Source organism: Falco punctatus (assembly GCF_963210335.1).
Source record: "Falco punctatus genome assembly, chromosome: 8".
NCBI lineage: Eukaryota > Metazoa > Chordata > Aves > Falconiformes > Falconidae > Falco > Falco punctatus.
Genome location: NC_137588.1, coordinates 61776968 through 61791369, shown reverse-complemented (window position 1 = coordinate 61791369; position 14402 = coordinate 61776968). Strand labels below are relative to the sequence as shown.

Below are 14402 nucleotides of genomic sequence, written 5' to 3'. Positions count from 1 at the left end.
TTCGATGTCTCTTGCAAAAGTTTTCTGGTCCGTTTACGGTTTTTCGATGGTTTATTTTATTTTTTTGTTTGTTTTTAAGCGCTGATTTGTCGGTTGCGTCGTTGGTTTGCATTAATAGCTTCTTTTCTAGACAGTTGAAGTACGCGGAGCTTTTGGTTTTGTTTTGGTTTTTTTGGGTTTGGAATTTCTTTTTTGGTGGTGTTTTGGTTTGGTTTGGGTTTGTTGTTCTCTTTTTTTTTTCCTCTCTCACTTGCTCGGGTTTTGCTTTTAATCATCATCGGGTTTAAATTTATTTTTTTTTCTTTTCCGTTAAACGTCGCTTTGCTTCTGCTTTGCTTTGTCGGCGATGTTTTGTCGGAGGTGGTTTGTGTCAAGTCCGTCAACTGTTGTACTGACAGGCGTTTAGACTAGAGCCGGGGCTTTGCAAACTGCTGTAGCCGAAGCCGGAGTGCTGCTTTGATTTCAGTCTGAGGCTGGCTAAGCTGGAGTTGCAAGTGTCCCGGTAGACGCTGTAGGGCGAGCCCGGTGGCCCGTAGGGACAGGCGGGCGAGGACATGGCCGAGTTGAGCGAGGAGCCGCTGATGTTGTTGATGTTGTTGAGGCCGGAGTTGGCCATGCCCGGCACGGCCGAGTGGCCCATACTGGAGGGCATGTTCATGGAGGAGATGCTGCTGGGCGCCGAGAACATGGACTGCGAGGAGAGGGGGCTCATGGAGTTGAAGAAGGTGAAGCTCTTGGTGGAAAGCGGCGCCGGGGTGAGGCTTTTGGTGGCCCAGTTGTTGTAGGGGTACCCGGCGTACATGTCGTCGTAGGGCTGCATCAGCCCGCTGAACTGCGGCACGTAGCCGTTCTTGCACAGGTCCATCTGCTGGTTCCGCTCCCGCTTTCTCCACTTGGCTCGGCGGTTCTTGAACCAGACCTGCGGAAGGGGACGGGGACGGGGGACGGGACCGACACAGCACGGTCAGTGAGGGACCACCGCCGCCCCTCGCCCCGCCGCCGGCGCGCAGGGGGAGCGCAGGCAGCGTGCAGCCAAGCGCCGGCACCCCCGCGCCCCCCGCCCCGGCCAGCAGCACCGGGGCTGCGAGAGGAGGTGGAGGCCGCCCCCCCCCCCGCCTCCCCAACACCTCTGCGAGCTGCGGGCACGGTTCCGCGGCCGCGCACCGCCTCTCCCCGCAGCCCCCAGCCCGCCCGTCTCGCTCCGCGGGGTGCCTGCGCGCACTGCGGCTCTGCGCGCATCCTGCCGCTGTTCAGCGGGATGTGCGAACCGGGATGCGCGCAGCCACCTCTCCGCGAAAGGTGCTTACGCGGAGGTCCGCGCCATGGCCCTTAGCCCCCCGGTCCCCCCGGCGCCCTCTCCCCGGAGCAAGGCATGGGGCGAAGGCACGGCCCGCTCTGATTGGGGCCGGGTCGCCCCGGCTCCGCCGCGTTTCCGAACGCTAATGCTGTGTAATAAAAGTCCCCTGTTACAGATCATAAAAAAGGGGATTGGATTAGTATGTTTAGGTTTAAAAAAAAAAAATCAATCCTCGCATCGCCCTCGGATAGATGCAGCCTCTGCCTTTATATCTAATGAGAATTTACAGCCCTGACTGGGGAACAGAGAAGCGGGGGCCGCTCCTGGTGTTTGATGGAAAAACCTGACCCAGGGTCTCTATTATTATTATTATTATTTTTAGCCCTCGGAAGGCGTTTGAGCCCCCCGTGATGGAAGCCGGGCAACCCCCAAATTCTTTTTCCGGGTTAAAAAACAGCATCATGCTGGCTACCGGCTGCCCCCGGCCTGCGAGCCTCTCCTGCTGCATCCCCCCCCGCAGCTCGGCCGCTTTTCCCGACCGAGCCGTAGCCCTCGGGCTCCGTGCGGCCCCGGGGCGCTGGCCGGACTGCGCGGTTCCGTGCTCCCGGTACGCGGAGGCTGCGCTCCCCTCCGCACGCACGCCGGAGCCGGGGCGGGGGGTGGGGGTGGGGGGTGGGGGCAGCTCTTCAGGTTTCCCCTACCGGCGCAGAAATGGCGCAACTACATTGAACCCCGGTCTCAAGGATGGAAACTTCGGGGGGTGAATGGATGGCAGGGTCTATTTAAAAAAATAGCAATAATAAAAAGAATCTCGTATAAATAGGAAACGAAAGCCAACATGTTCAAAACCTGTAATATACTCCTCAGAAGGTGCTTCCAGACAGGAATTTCCTGAAAATGAGGGTAATAGTTTTAATTATGGCTCCTAGACATTTTAAAGGAAGGCCCTCATAGCAAATTAAGGTTAGATTTGCAATCTGCAATCTCAGAACATCAAACCAAAACATCTCCACACAGAGGGAGAACGAAATGATGTTAATCGCAACTCATATATTAGTTTTATTTGCTTCCTGAAATATTTCACCAATATCAATGCTCCGGCTTTGTTTTGTTTTAAACTCAATTAAGACAATGCTTTCAGATGCATTTACCCCATTGCAGATGGGTGTTTACTCTTGAAAGGTTTAAAGCAGAACCTCTGTAATCCGCTTTGGTCACTCGCCGTTTAATTGCCAAGAAAAAAAAAAAAAGAAAAAAAAAAAAGAAAAGTGGCTTTTTGGGACGGCGGGGCCGCCTTCCGCCGTTCCCTTTTTCTCCCGGGTTTCTCGCCTCCCCGGCAGCGTGCTCAGCCCGGGGTCCCGGGGGACGGCGGGCTCGGCTGGGGGCCACGCCGGACCCACGCGGGGAGATGTCCCGGGGGAAAACGCAAAGGGGGGGTGGAGAAACCCTGACAGCCCCCGCACAGCGGGTCCATACGGCCCGAGCCGCTTCCGTCCGGCCGTTCATCGCCAGCATCTTTCACTTAAAAATCTCTCCAAGGAGCTGCCGAGACTATATATGTAAATGTATATATATGTGGTGGTATCGGCTCCGAGGCGTGTGAAGACCATGCGCCCTCGCCGCACAAGTATGTGTCTGCGGCGCTTACTGACTTGGGAGGCAACCGCTTCCCAGCCCTCGTCCTCCACTGCCCGTCGGCGGCCTCCGCAAACAGCCGGAGCGCTCCGCCCGCCCGCGGCCGCGGGAGATGCGCGGCCGGGAGGGGCTGGCTCCGAGAGTCCGCACGGGCGGGGGGGTAGGGGGAGGGGGGGGGGGCCTGATCCGCAACCCCGCCGCCGCAAGTGCATCAAGCAGTGGTTTGTCGGGAGATGATCACGGTTGCTGGGATTATCGGGAATAAGCAGAGCAAGGGGAAGGGCCGCTGTTGCTCGGATCGGGGGGTTGCTCTAGCCCCGTACTGGGTTTAGGACGACCCCGGGGGGGTTCTTTCCCCCATCCCCGGGCCTTCCCCAAGCCCCAAACTCTCCGCTGCTCACCCCGCACTTTTGGGGCCCGTCCCCACGCGCGGGGCCGGCGCTCGCACCCGCTGCGGGCCGCATCTTCCCACGGCCGGGAGCTGCATTTCTCCTCTCCGGCCTGCATCCCAAATTTAGTAATTAAAATCAAGCCCGCAGCAGCCGGGCGCTGCTCGCAAACCACCGCAGCGGCTCCCTAAAGGGGCACTTTCCCCGAGCCCTTCCCGCTCCGGAGCAGAGCCCTGCGCCCCCAGCGGGGCTGCGCGCCCCCTTACCCGGACTCGGGGCTCGGTGAGGTTGGTCCAGACGGCGATCTCCTCCCGCATGCTCATGTCGGGGTAGCGGTTCCGCTGGAACGTGGCCTCCAGCTCCTGCAGCTGCTGGCTGGTGAAGTGGGTCCGCTGCCGCCGCTGCTTCTTCTTCTTTGCCGGGTCGTCGGCGGCCCCGTCCTCGTTCTTCTGCTCGCCGCTGCGCTCCTTTTCTGGAGGGTTGGGGGGTTGTTTGGTTTGGTTTTATGTTTGTTTGTTTGGCTGTATTTTCCCCCCCAAACACAGCTACAGGCACACAAAGGCAGGCACGCCGCCCCCGCACCAGCCCTGCCCACCCCGCCGCAGGGACGCGTGGGGGCACCCACGCGGGTCCTGCCGGGTCCTGCACCCGCAACAAGCCTGGCCTTTCCCGGGGGGCTGGGGAAGGAGCACGGAGCCCTGCCCGGGCCCAGGACCCCCGGGGAAGCAGTGGGACCCCCAGGGCAGCCCGGCTGGAAGCGGGCCCGAGGGGCAAGAGCAGTGGTGGGAGTGGGTTCCCCGCAGCACCGCCCGCGCTCCCTTCCCACCGCACCTTTGCGCTCCCTCCGAGCTCAGGCGCGATCTTTGCTCCATTGTCTTTGTTGTGCTGGGCCGCGGCAGGAAACCTTGGAAGGGCAGTGGTGTAAAACCCGGCCGTAATTAATTGCAAAAGGCACCCTCTCTTTTCCTCGCCGCTCCCCTACTTTTTTTTTTTTTTTAAGACTTTTTTTTTCTTTGGGCGTTTTTAGTATTTTAGTGTTTATTTTAACCCGAGGCTGAGCGAAGCCCTCTGCAAAAATCATATCGAAAGAAGCAAAGGAAAAAACCTGGGAGCGTTTTCGCAGCCTGGGTTTGCGCGGACTGGGAGCAGGAATACAGCCCCGGCGGGACGAACCCGGCTCCCTTTTCGTGCCGGCCACCCCGGCCCGGGTTTGGGCAGGATTTGGCCCGGGTTTGGGCAGGATTTGGCCCGGGTGAAGCGCTCGGAAAGGGACTCCAGGCCTGAACGAGCCGTGCTGCCGGCCTGGGCCCGGCGGGAGCGGGAAGGTGCGGCGGGTGCGGGAGGCGGCAGGGCCGGGGGCCGCGACCATCCCCCCGGCCTCTGTCCAGCCGCTGCCGAAAGGGAGCTCCGCGGGGCGTTCTCCCTTGGAGAGGGTCCCCCCTTTTCACTTCTCAGGGTTCTATCCCGGCGGCGGCAGGCCCGGGGGCACGGCTGCAGCCCCGACCTCTGCGAGGTAAGCGGGAGGCTAAAAATAATCGCGGGCTGCACCCGGAGCCCGGCAGGACTCGTCCTTGCAAAGTCACCCCCGAATCGCTCCAAGACGGGGCACCCTCCTAGGAAAAAGCGGAGGGGCGGGCAACTCCAGCGGCTCAGTGTGACCCCCAGAAGGGGCCGATCGCAGCCCGGCCGGGCTCTCTCCTCTGGAAGCGCTTTGCAGAGCAAACAAGGCCTCTGCAGCGCAGACCCCATCGCCACCGCCCCCCCCCCCTCGACCCGGCCGAGTGCGGCCCGGCGCCGGCGGGGAAACAGAAACCAAAATAACCCCTCGCAAGGGCAAATCCCCTCGCTTTCGGTGGGGCAGAGCCCGGGTGGACCGGGCCGGGGGGGAGCCGGGGAGCGATAGCGAAGCAGCCGAAGCGTCCCGGCGGCCCCTCGCTCCGCTCCGGGTTTCACCCCGCCAGGATTTTGTTAAAAATCCGGCCTCCGCGCAGGGATGTGACACCATTTCAAATCATAAGGCACAATTGCTTTAATCGGTTTTTGCATTTTTTTTTCCATTAAAAAAAAAAAAAAAAGTGAAAGGTATTTTTGCAGCTTCTCGGAGGAGAAAAGCAGGCAGATCCTCAGCCTTCCTCCAGCACCGAGGGGTCACACACAGGGGTAGGGCAAAACGGAGCAAATCTGCCTCTCTAATCTCAAATAATCCCCCTCTAATCTCGGAGTCTCTTCCAGACGCCGGTCCCTAACTTTGTTTGCGAATTAGGCTGGGAGGCACAACCCAAACCCTGTTTACCACAGGGTGCCACTTCGGAACTGACTCTTGCCACAGCCACTCTCCAGGTTATAGGACCTGCTAAAACTTCGAAAAGCAACAACATCTATTTAAAAATTTGAAATTAAATAAGAGAGAAACTCCCCCTGCAAGGGTCTCAGCGGAGAACGGGCATCACGCTCCTTCCTGCAGCTTTTGTTCCTTTCTCCCAGCTTCCCTTGTCATTCTAGACATTTTGCTATTTTAATTAAATACAAACTGGGAAACCACAGCTTTCCCTGAAGCCCTGCACACGGTGCTCAGGGTGCGGGGACCCCTTTTTCCAGCGGGGAAAGCGCGTAGCCCCCGCACGAACCCCCTCCACGGCCACGCACATCCCCCCGCGCTCGGCCCCACGCCGCCTCTCCTGCTCCGCGGGGCTTTTCTTTATTTTTTAATTTTTTTTCCTTCCCCCCCCCCGCTCCTTTGACAGAGAGATCTTTTTCCATCTCTGTACCACCCGAGCTGGAAAATAAACCCGGGCAAAAGCTGACATTATTTCAGAAACATCCGGCAAAACCGCACTCCCCGAAGAGTCCCCCTTCCCTTCGACCCCATCAATTAATAACTGTGTATTTTATTAAAAAAATATAGAAAAAAAAAAAAAAAAAAGCGCAGCTCCAGGGCTGGGGCTGGGGAGTCATTGGGGAGCCATGCGTGCCCTCCCGGCGGGCTGTCAGCGCCGGGCACCGGGGGGGCAGCAGCTCCGGGTGGGCCCCTGCCCCCTGATTTTGTTCCCGAGGCTCGCTAGGGATAGAGCCGCCGGGATCACCGGCAGCTCTTGCTCCCCCCCGGCCTCTGTTTGTGGGGGGGGTGCGGGCCAAGCACCACGGAACGCTTCGCGAAGGGAAGGCACGGTGGGGAGGGGGAAGCGGCGCTGGGGGGAGCGGGCCGGGGCCGCGGGGCTGGGGGGGGAGGGTTACCTGGCACCTCCGTGTCGGAGGATTCACTGGCTGAGTTGTCGATCGGGTCTCTGGGTTCCGAGGATCTTTGCAAATGGAAGCTGGAAGCCATGTCATGGGAGGGTTGGGGTCTCAAGCTCTCGGGCAGTCTCTCCAAATTCATTCCACCTTTAAAGGAATCCATGGCAGGGGCGCCGGGCTGCCTGGGGGAGTTTGCAGGTGTTTATTCCACACAGAAAGGAACAAGGAGCTGGTTTTTTTTTTGGTTGTTTTTTTTTTTTTAAAGGAAAAAAAACAACAAAAACAAAAGCAAATCCACTTATTACTAACAGTATTATTTTACGGGTGTCGGAAGAAGAGATCTGGGCAGTGCCTCGAAGCCGCTTGTCTCTGCTCGGGGAGAGGCACGGCAGTCCGGCCGCATAGGCAGGGAAGTGGTAAAGATCCCTTATAGAGAAACGCGAGTTGCGAGTTGGACAGTTTAAAGCTAAAGAGATTAAAGTGACCTGCCCTAGAACAAATGCCTGTAGTTAAACGGGGCTCCTCCCCCTGAAGGTTAAAACCTCCCCGTCTCGCTAATGCATCACTCCATCTAGCGCTCGCCCAGCCCGGCCGCGCGGGCGGACCTGCCTCCGCGCTCCCCGCCGATATGCGCGCCTTGCGCGGCCGCGGCCAGGCCCGCGACCCCCCGGCGGACCCCTGCCCGGCCCCCGCCGCCCGGCTGCGCGTCCTCCGAGGGTGCCCCCCCCGCCTCCTTTCCCTCCCCAGCAGCCTCCCCCTAACTCAGTGAGGTATTAAAAATATTTCAACAACGAATGGAAAGGTGGAAAATCACTCCCAGACGCGCAGGGGGCGGCTCGGAATCCCCTGCCTGCCCCCCAGCACCCCGCCAGTCCGCCCTCCGCCACAGCGTCCTGCTAGCCGGCAGCGCGCAGGTTGCGCCCCCGCGCAGCACGGCATCTCCGCTGGTATCCCCGTACCCAGCCCGGCTGGGCCTCTCGGTCCATGCAGCCTCCGCCCCCATGCCCTGCAGTGGATGCGCAACCTGCGCACCCCTCAGCATCCCTCAGCATCCCTGCGGGGGGCTACGTGGCCCGCCCCGACGTGAAGAGAGTTTCGGTCCCGCAGGGACCACGCTCCCCCCAGCCGGAGGGGATTTCTTTTGGGGACGACGGCCCTGCGGGTTGTGTCTGAACTGGTTTATCGTTTTTTAATATTTTTTTCGTTCCTGGCTGCGCGGTTTGTAGAAAGGCGGCTCGGACCCTGCTCGGCGGCCGGGGTACCGCAGCCAGGGGAACGGCGGCAGTGCGAACGCCCCCATCACATCATCTTTCAGCACACGATTAATAACAAATAATTTTCCTGCCGCAGCCGAACTCGCGGTGACCCTCCGAAAGGGTGTCTGCGGCTCCCTGCCAGCCCAGGGGCCGGAGCAGCCGGCGAGGAGGGGGCAGGAGACATCACTCCCCCACCACCACCTTTCCTGCAGCGGGCACCCGTGCGCCCCGTCCCGGTGCAGTGCCGAAGGCGGGTGGAGCGGGGCCGGTCCCCGGTGATGCCCGTGCAGGCCGGGACACGGCCTTGAGCCTTCCCGGATAACATCTTGGTGTTTGGGGGGTGTGGAGTGTGGAAAAAAAACAAGAGAAGCCTTCAGCTTCGGGGGGCAGGTGGGAACCGGGGGTACCGGTGGGGCAGGAGCGGGGTGCTTGCTGCACCGGAGAAGGGTGTGAGAGGAGAAGGACCCTGGCTGTAACTCTGCCTGCGGAAAGGACCTTCTTTTCTCTTTATTTTCTCGGCTCACTTTAACTGATCCATCCTGACACTCTATTTTGCTTTCAAATCAAGTAAAGATGTGGGAGAGAACTTTTGAACTGGTTTATGGAAAAGTAGAGGGAAGCAATGTTCCAGCCGCACAGGCTTTTTCCTACACCGCTGGGGTGATGCAGCCGGGCCCGCCCCGCGCCCCTCGGAGCGTCCCGCAGGGCCAGGGACTCCCCCTCCCCACCTCCCATGGGCCCAGAAGGGGACATCAGGAGGGGAGAGAGCCAGAGCTCCCAGCCCCAACCCCTGCAGCTCTGATGCCCAGCGCCTTTTTCAGTTTAGGGAATGCACAGGTGGGTGCTGTCAGGGTCAGGTCTCCCTAGCTCTCTCTTTTTCTTTCTTTTCTTTTCTTTTTTTTTTTTCTTATTTCCCCGTTTTGGAGTGGCATGCTGATGTCCATCTGTCTGTCCGCAGCTCCCGGCTGAACTTCGCTCAAGAGTCTACAAATGACAGGGAATTTCGAGCACCCGAGGTGAACCAGGCGGTCTCGGGGCTGCTAAAGATGGACGTGGTTTAAAATGCAAATATTTACCAGGGCCAGGGCCTCTGGGCTTCGAGGGGCTCAGCTGATGCAGAAGACCACGACACGGGAAGGATGGAGACCTCCTCCCGGGGGAGAGGTGGAGGTGGCCTTCCTCCCGAGGAGGAGGAAGGTGACCGGATTGCAAACGTGCACCGTGCCTGAGACCCTTCACAGTCCGTTCATCCGTGTGTCCCCTCCCCCCTTTTTTTCCCCTGTATTTCCGTGGGCCGGGAGCGCGGCAGCCGCGGGGCAGGTCTCCGGGGGACCCCCGCTCGCAGCGGGAGCAGGATGGAGCCCGTGGGCCGTGCTGGAGGGGGCTGCCAGCAGTCCGGCTGCACAGCTCCGGCTATTTAAAACCTACTGCTCACAGCAGCCTCAAACCCGGAGGCGGGATTCTTTTTTCTTTTTCTTGGTTGTTGTTGTTGGTTTGGCTTTTTTTAATGCGCCTAATTTACATGTTTTGTTCTGCTCTATAAAATCTATTTTTTAAGAATTCGTTCTAGGCTCAATTCCTCCCAACCGGGCGCGAGGAAAGGCTCAGCTCCGGGAACCAGCGTGATTCTGCTGCGATAACGCCGGGTCCGGTTGCCTCCCAGGGCAACGGCCCCCCCCGGCTCCTTCTGGGGGGTCCCCGGGGCAGGCACTCCGTGATCCCGGCGTTAAATCGAGAGTAACAGGCCGGCTCTGCCGCCCCCGGGCCCTCGGGGAGGGGAGCAGCGCCCGGCCCCCTCCTGACCTCCCCACGAGTGTCCGTGGCCGGGCCAGGCACTGGCCGCACACCCGCGCTCGGGAGGGCAGCCCCGGCCGGGAGGACAGGTACATATGTCTTCTGTACGTCGCGTCTGTGTCTTACGTGGATTTAAGGGCATCCTCTCGCTTCACGCTTTGGGCAGCGGGTGCAGTCCTATCGCACAGAACCAAATCCACCCTGTTCGTCCCGTTGCTGGTCGCGACAGCACGTGTCGCGACAGCAGAGCACACCCGCAGGGCGGTGGACCCCGGATTTGCGCTTTCTCCTCCCTCCTTCCCACCAGGCCAGCTCCGTTTCGGGATGCCGGGGCCACCTCTCCGCCGGCAACCCCCTCCGCCAGGCGCTACGTCACGGGTCCGTCCTGCATGACGTCATGCTTCGTTTCCCTGACGTCACGGCTTGCCTTTCAGCCAGGCCACGACCCAAGGCGAGCCTTGATGCCCCGGCTCGGAGCCGGCTGCCCTTCCCACGACGTGAAGGCGGCCCGGCGGCCCCACGGGCCGGGCAGGACAGTGGCCCCGGGCCGGGGCTCTGCCCGTCCCCCACCACCTCCGCGGGCTCTGCGAGGGCCGCAGGGGGGTGCGGGATGGGGGGAGAGGCCGCCGCAGGCGAAGGCAGCCGGGACGCGGGGGACCCGGCAAGCCCGCCCCTGGGGAGCCGCGACCCGCGTGGGTGTGGGAAGGGCCTCGGAGAGGCGGAGGGGGGGTCGGGCCGGGGGCCGAGCGGGACACAGCCGATGTGCGGGGGTCACGGGAGGGCTTTGCATGGGAAACCTCCGCACAGCGCCGCCGCTCCGCACCCGCGCAGCCTCTGCATCCCGAGGCTCCCCCCCGGGCTGGGGCTGCAGCAGGGGTCTGTAAAACTCTGGAAGCCCGCAAATAAACCGCTCTGCTTCCTCCCGCTATAAATAACCCGGGAACGAGGGATGGCGCTTATAAATAAATCAGCGCTGGCCACGCCGGTGACAACCCCATGAGGCACAGAATGTGATGCGTCTGAACCAGAGCAGGACACCCACTGCCCCCGATGGGGCGGGCGGACCCCGCGGGATGGGGAGGGGGCCGCAGCCTGTCACCCCCCCGGGTGCCGGGGAAGGGGTCTCTGCTTTCTGAGAGAGGCTCCCATCTCTGACTGCCTGCAGTGGTTGCAGCCAACGCAAAACCACCTGGGCCATATATCAGGTGGTGAGGTTCAGTCTCTGCCAGCTTTTCCTCTTCAGATTTATTAGCGTTGTATAGACTCGGATTCAGTCTATAAATTATTGGGAATTGTTACAAAAACGAAGGCATCTCCTCCCAAGAGCATGTCTGCCCCTGAGGAGAGGGAAGCCCTCTGAAAATCAGAGCTGTGGTGAGGCAACCAAACCCAACCCAACCCAACCCAACTAAACCCAACCCAACCAAACCCAGGCCAAACAAATGCAAGCCCACCCAACCCAGCTCAACCAAGACAAACCAAACCAAACCAAACCAAACCAAACCAAACCAAACCAAGCCAAGCCAAATGAAACCGCAACCAACGCAACCGAACCAAGCCAAGCCAAACCCAAACAAAGCAATCCCAGCCAAACCCAGCCCAAGCCAAGCCAGCCAACCTCCACGCAGCACCCTCTTTGTGGAGACCAGCAGCTGGGACCTGCTGCAGGAAAACAACTTTTAATAACAAAAACCATCCTAAAAGTGCCCAGCGGGCGGTGAAGGGGCATCGCTGGGGTGGGGAGAGCGGCTGGAAGGGTGCAGCTCCCCTCTGCGCAGGGTTGGCAGTGCTCAGGGGCATTTTTAAAGCTTCGATCTATAGAAAATGCCCCCCTGCAAGGGTGGATGAGTGATTTTCGGCCTCCAGTCCCCGCTCCCGGCCTTTGCTGGTGCGTGGCTCTGACCCACGGGGTGCCCACGCGGGTTGGGAAGAAGCGGAGGCCGGGGGTGCACGCAGCACAGCGCGTCGCCCCGGGAGCACGGACCGCCCTGTGTCTGTTGTTGCCGTGTACCGGGTGGTGGGTGGTGTCCGTCGGGGCAGTGTCCCCGGGGTGTCCTTGCCCCAAAACAGCATCGCCCCAAATGCCACCTTACGTGCAAGGTGGAGACCCGAGTGTACACCCCCGCGCAAGGCAGAGCCCAGCACTCTCCGTCCCGGCCGTGCCGGCTCTAAGGGAAAACGGAGCAAACCCCAAGACCATGAAACGAACCCCGGCACCCCCAGACCGTCTGTCGGAGCGGGAGCCGGGTCCCCCCCCTCGGGCCGGGCGGAGCGGGCAGCGGGAAGCGGAGAGGGGGAAGAAACCCAGCCCAAGAGCATGTTAAATCGCTCAGGAGAGGAAGGTGGAAAATTACGCTGGCTTCAAGCCGGCCTGTCCTCTGCGCAGCCAGGAGAGCAATTTTCCTAAGAAGTAGAGCACAACGAAATCAGCTCCTTTTGGATCCGCAGCCTTCGTCCCTCCGCGTGCCGGCCAAGCCTCTGCCTTCCGCGGGCGCGCAGGGCCCCTCCGCGCAGCGCTGCGCCGCGGATGCTCGGCAGGAGGGTTTCCAGCGGCCGCCCCCCGCCCCATCCCGCTGCCCTCGGCCCGGCGCTCCCTGCCCCGCCGCTTCGGCTCTCCCCGCCAGCGAAACCCAAAAGGAGAAAGGGAATTTTCTCGGGTTGTTTGGTCCGTGACAGCCCCCGGGGCACCTGGGGCACCCGGGGCTGCGGATCGGCCACCCCCCCACCCCCCCCGACCCCCCCCATCCCGCCCCAGGCGCCGGCAGCCAGCGGCAGCGCTTGCAAAAACTCGGGATGAAAAAGTTGAAGGCTTAATGTTTTCTGACAGATACAAATGATACCCCAAGGCTTTCTTGAAATGCAGCGACTGACGGCTGGAGAAACGGTTTTCCTATTCGGGTTTCTGCAGCTGGAAGCAGATGGGGAGGGGGCTTCCTCTCGGCCCTTCTCCCCCGACCCTCTGCCCGAAAATAAAACCACCTCCTGGGTGTCCGCCGCCGACCTGGGACAACTCTTTTTCTCCCGAATGCCACAGTCCCACCTTGGCCCAGAGCCGCTTCCTAGCCCTCTCGGCATCCTTCAGACCACAGGCACTGAACTCTGCTCTAAGAAAACACTCATTTACTGGTAGCAGCGGCTTGGGCTTATCTCGGCCGCTCGCAGCCTGATGGGCGCGGGAGGGTGTCAGCGCCCCGCAACGGCACCGCCGGTGGGTGGACAGCTCAGGAATACGGGGGGCTGTTTCCCTAGGTGGGGGGAAGAGACGGGAAAATTACAATATAGTCCCACAATTCCCTCTCTGAGCAGAGGGAACATGCTTTTCCTATTAATTGACGGAGGAAGGGGCACCGCAGTTTGCTAGGCAGCCTGCTCATGTTACTCTGTGCATCTTTAGATCCCGAAATATGTCTCTTGTGGACCAAAAAAGATGCCTCTGAAGCAGGATAATCAAAGGCCCGGGCACTCTGTTGGCATTTGCTGAAGACCCTTCTTCAGCAGAAAAAAGAGACTGCCTTTGGAACCACCGATATTATGTTTCCATGTGGGTTTCCCCCACCTTGTTTCGGGCGAGCAACCTCTTAATTGCTCCAGCGTTTGGATGGGGGAAACACATTTCCCTTAAACAGGACATTTCCTGAAAGGCTGAAGTAGTCTAATAACGCGCTGGGCTCTTTAATGTTCTCAGAACAGCAGCGAATCTCTGCAGAGCCGCATATTTCCTGCTTTAAAATGTAAAATCAGAGAAACAATGAACTTTCTGTGCATTCAGATTCTTCGATATTATTTTATTTATTTTTTCCTTTTTTAATATAAATTTTTCTCTTTTTTCCTCCTTCTTCCCTCCCCTCTTCTATTTTTTTTTTTTTTATTTCCCCCCCAAAGGGAGATTTCGCCCCGCCGCCCGACGGCACCGTGCTGCCCCCGGCGCGGCTCTGCCGCAGCCCCCGCTGGTCCCCGCCGCACCGGGAGCAAACACCGCCGAGATAAAGGCACGGGACGCTTTTCTTCCCAGTTTCATTGTGGGAACAGCCGTATCTTAACGGGCACATCTCGGGGAGGGATAGGAACATACTGCCTTCCAGAGGGCTGTGCTAATCAGCACGCCGGATTAGATATAAAAGTTCAGGGCAAATAAAACGAATTAGTTTTATTAGCACGTTTAGGAGGCGGTCTAACGAAGGAATTCGGCTTTACTAGAGAATGTTTTCTCCTCCCCTTTTGTTATTTGAAAGCAACATCTATCCAAGCTGCTCATCACGGGAGGGAAATAATGCATCGTTCAATCTGCGGTGATTTTCTCGGAGAAAGGCGCTCCTTTCCCTAAACCCCGATAAGAAGGATATATACTTTGGAAAGACACGATTTCATAATAAAACCTGCGTGAACAATAAAACCGACTGTAAAGAACAGGCTGCGGAGCCCGCCAGGTTATTGTTGGGCGGTGGGTTTCGGTGGGAAATATCTGCCGCGGTCCCAGGCGCCTCTAACTCGGCTAAAACTTTCCCAGGGAAACGTTGCCACCGTTCCAGCCGGGATTTCCAGGGACTTTGTCCCTATTTCAGGCAAATGAAGGATTTTGGGGAGGTTCTCCCAGCGAAGTAGCTCTCGGGAAATATTTGGAAATCAGTTTTTAGATCAGCGGCTGGAGTTGGTGCAGGGAATAACGCGGAGAACATGGACCTTGGTTTGTCAAGTGGAGAACATTTATTTTTTTATTGTTATAAAAAAGCAAACGGCGTCTCGGTCCTCGATTCAGGCACAACAGTGTTGGTTTATGTTCAGTTTGTGCCTCAGACT

General features: G+C 59.3%; 1 protein-coding gene across 1 annotated transcript in view; it reads right to left on the bottom strand.

Annotated features, from left to right (window-relative positions):
• Positions 1 to 201: 201 nt before the first annotated feature.
• PITX1 (paired like homeodomain 1) overlaps positions 202 to 14402 on the bottom strand; it is a 55523-nt gene continuing 41322 nt past the window's right edge. The window contains exons 1-3 of the mRNA XM_080398643.1: positions 6556 to 14402; positions 3588 to 3793; positions 202 to 919 (exon numbers count right to left, since the gene is read on the bottom strand). The exon at positions 6556 to 14402 is cut by the window's right edge and continues 41322 nt beyond it. Of these exons, the coding sequence (XP_080254769.1) occupies positions 380 to 919; positions 3588 to 3793; positions 6556 to 6718 (909 nt within the window). The 5' untranslated portion in view covers positions 6719 to 14402 and the 3' untranslated portion in view covers positions 202 to 379. The remainder of the gene's footprint in view (positions 920 to 3587; positions 3794 to 6555) is intronic.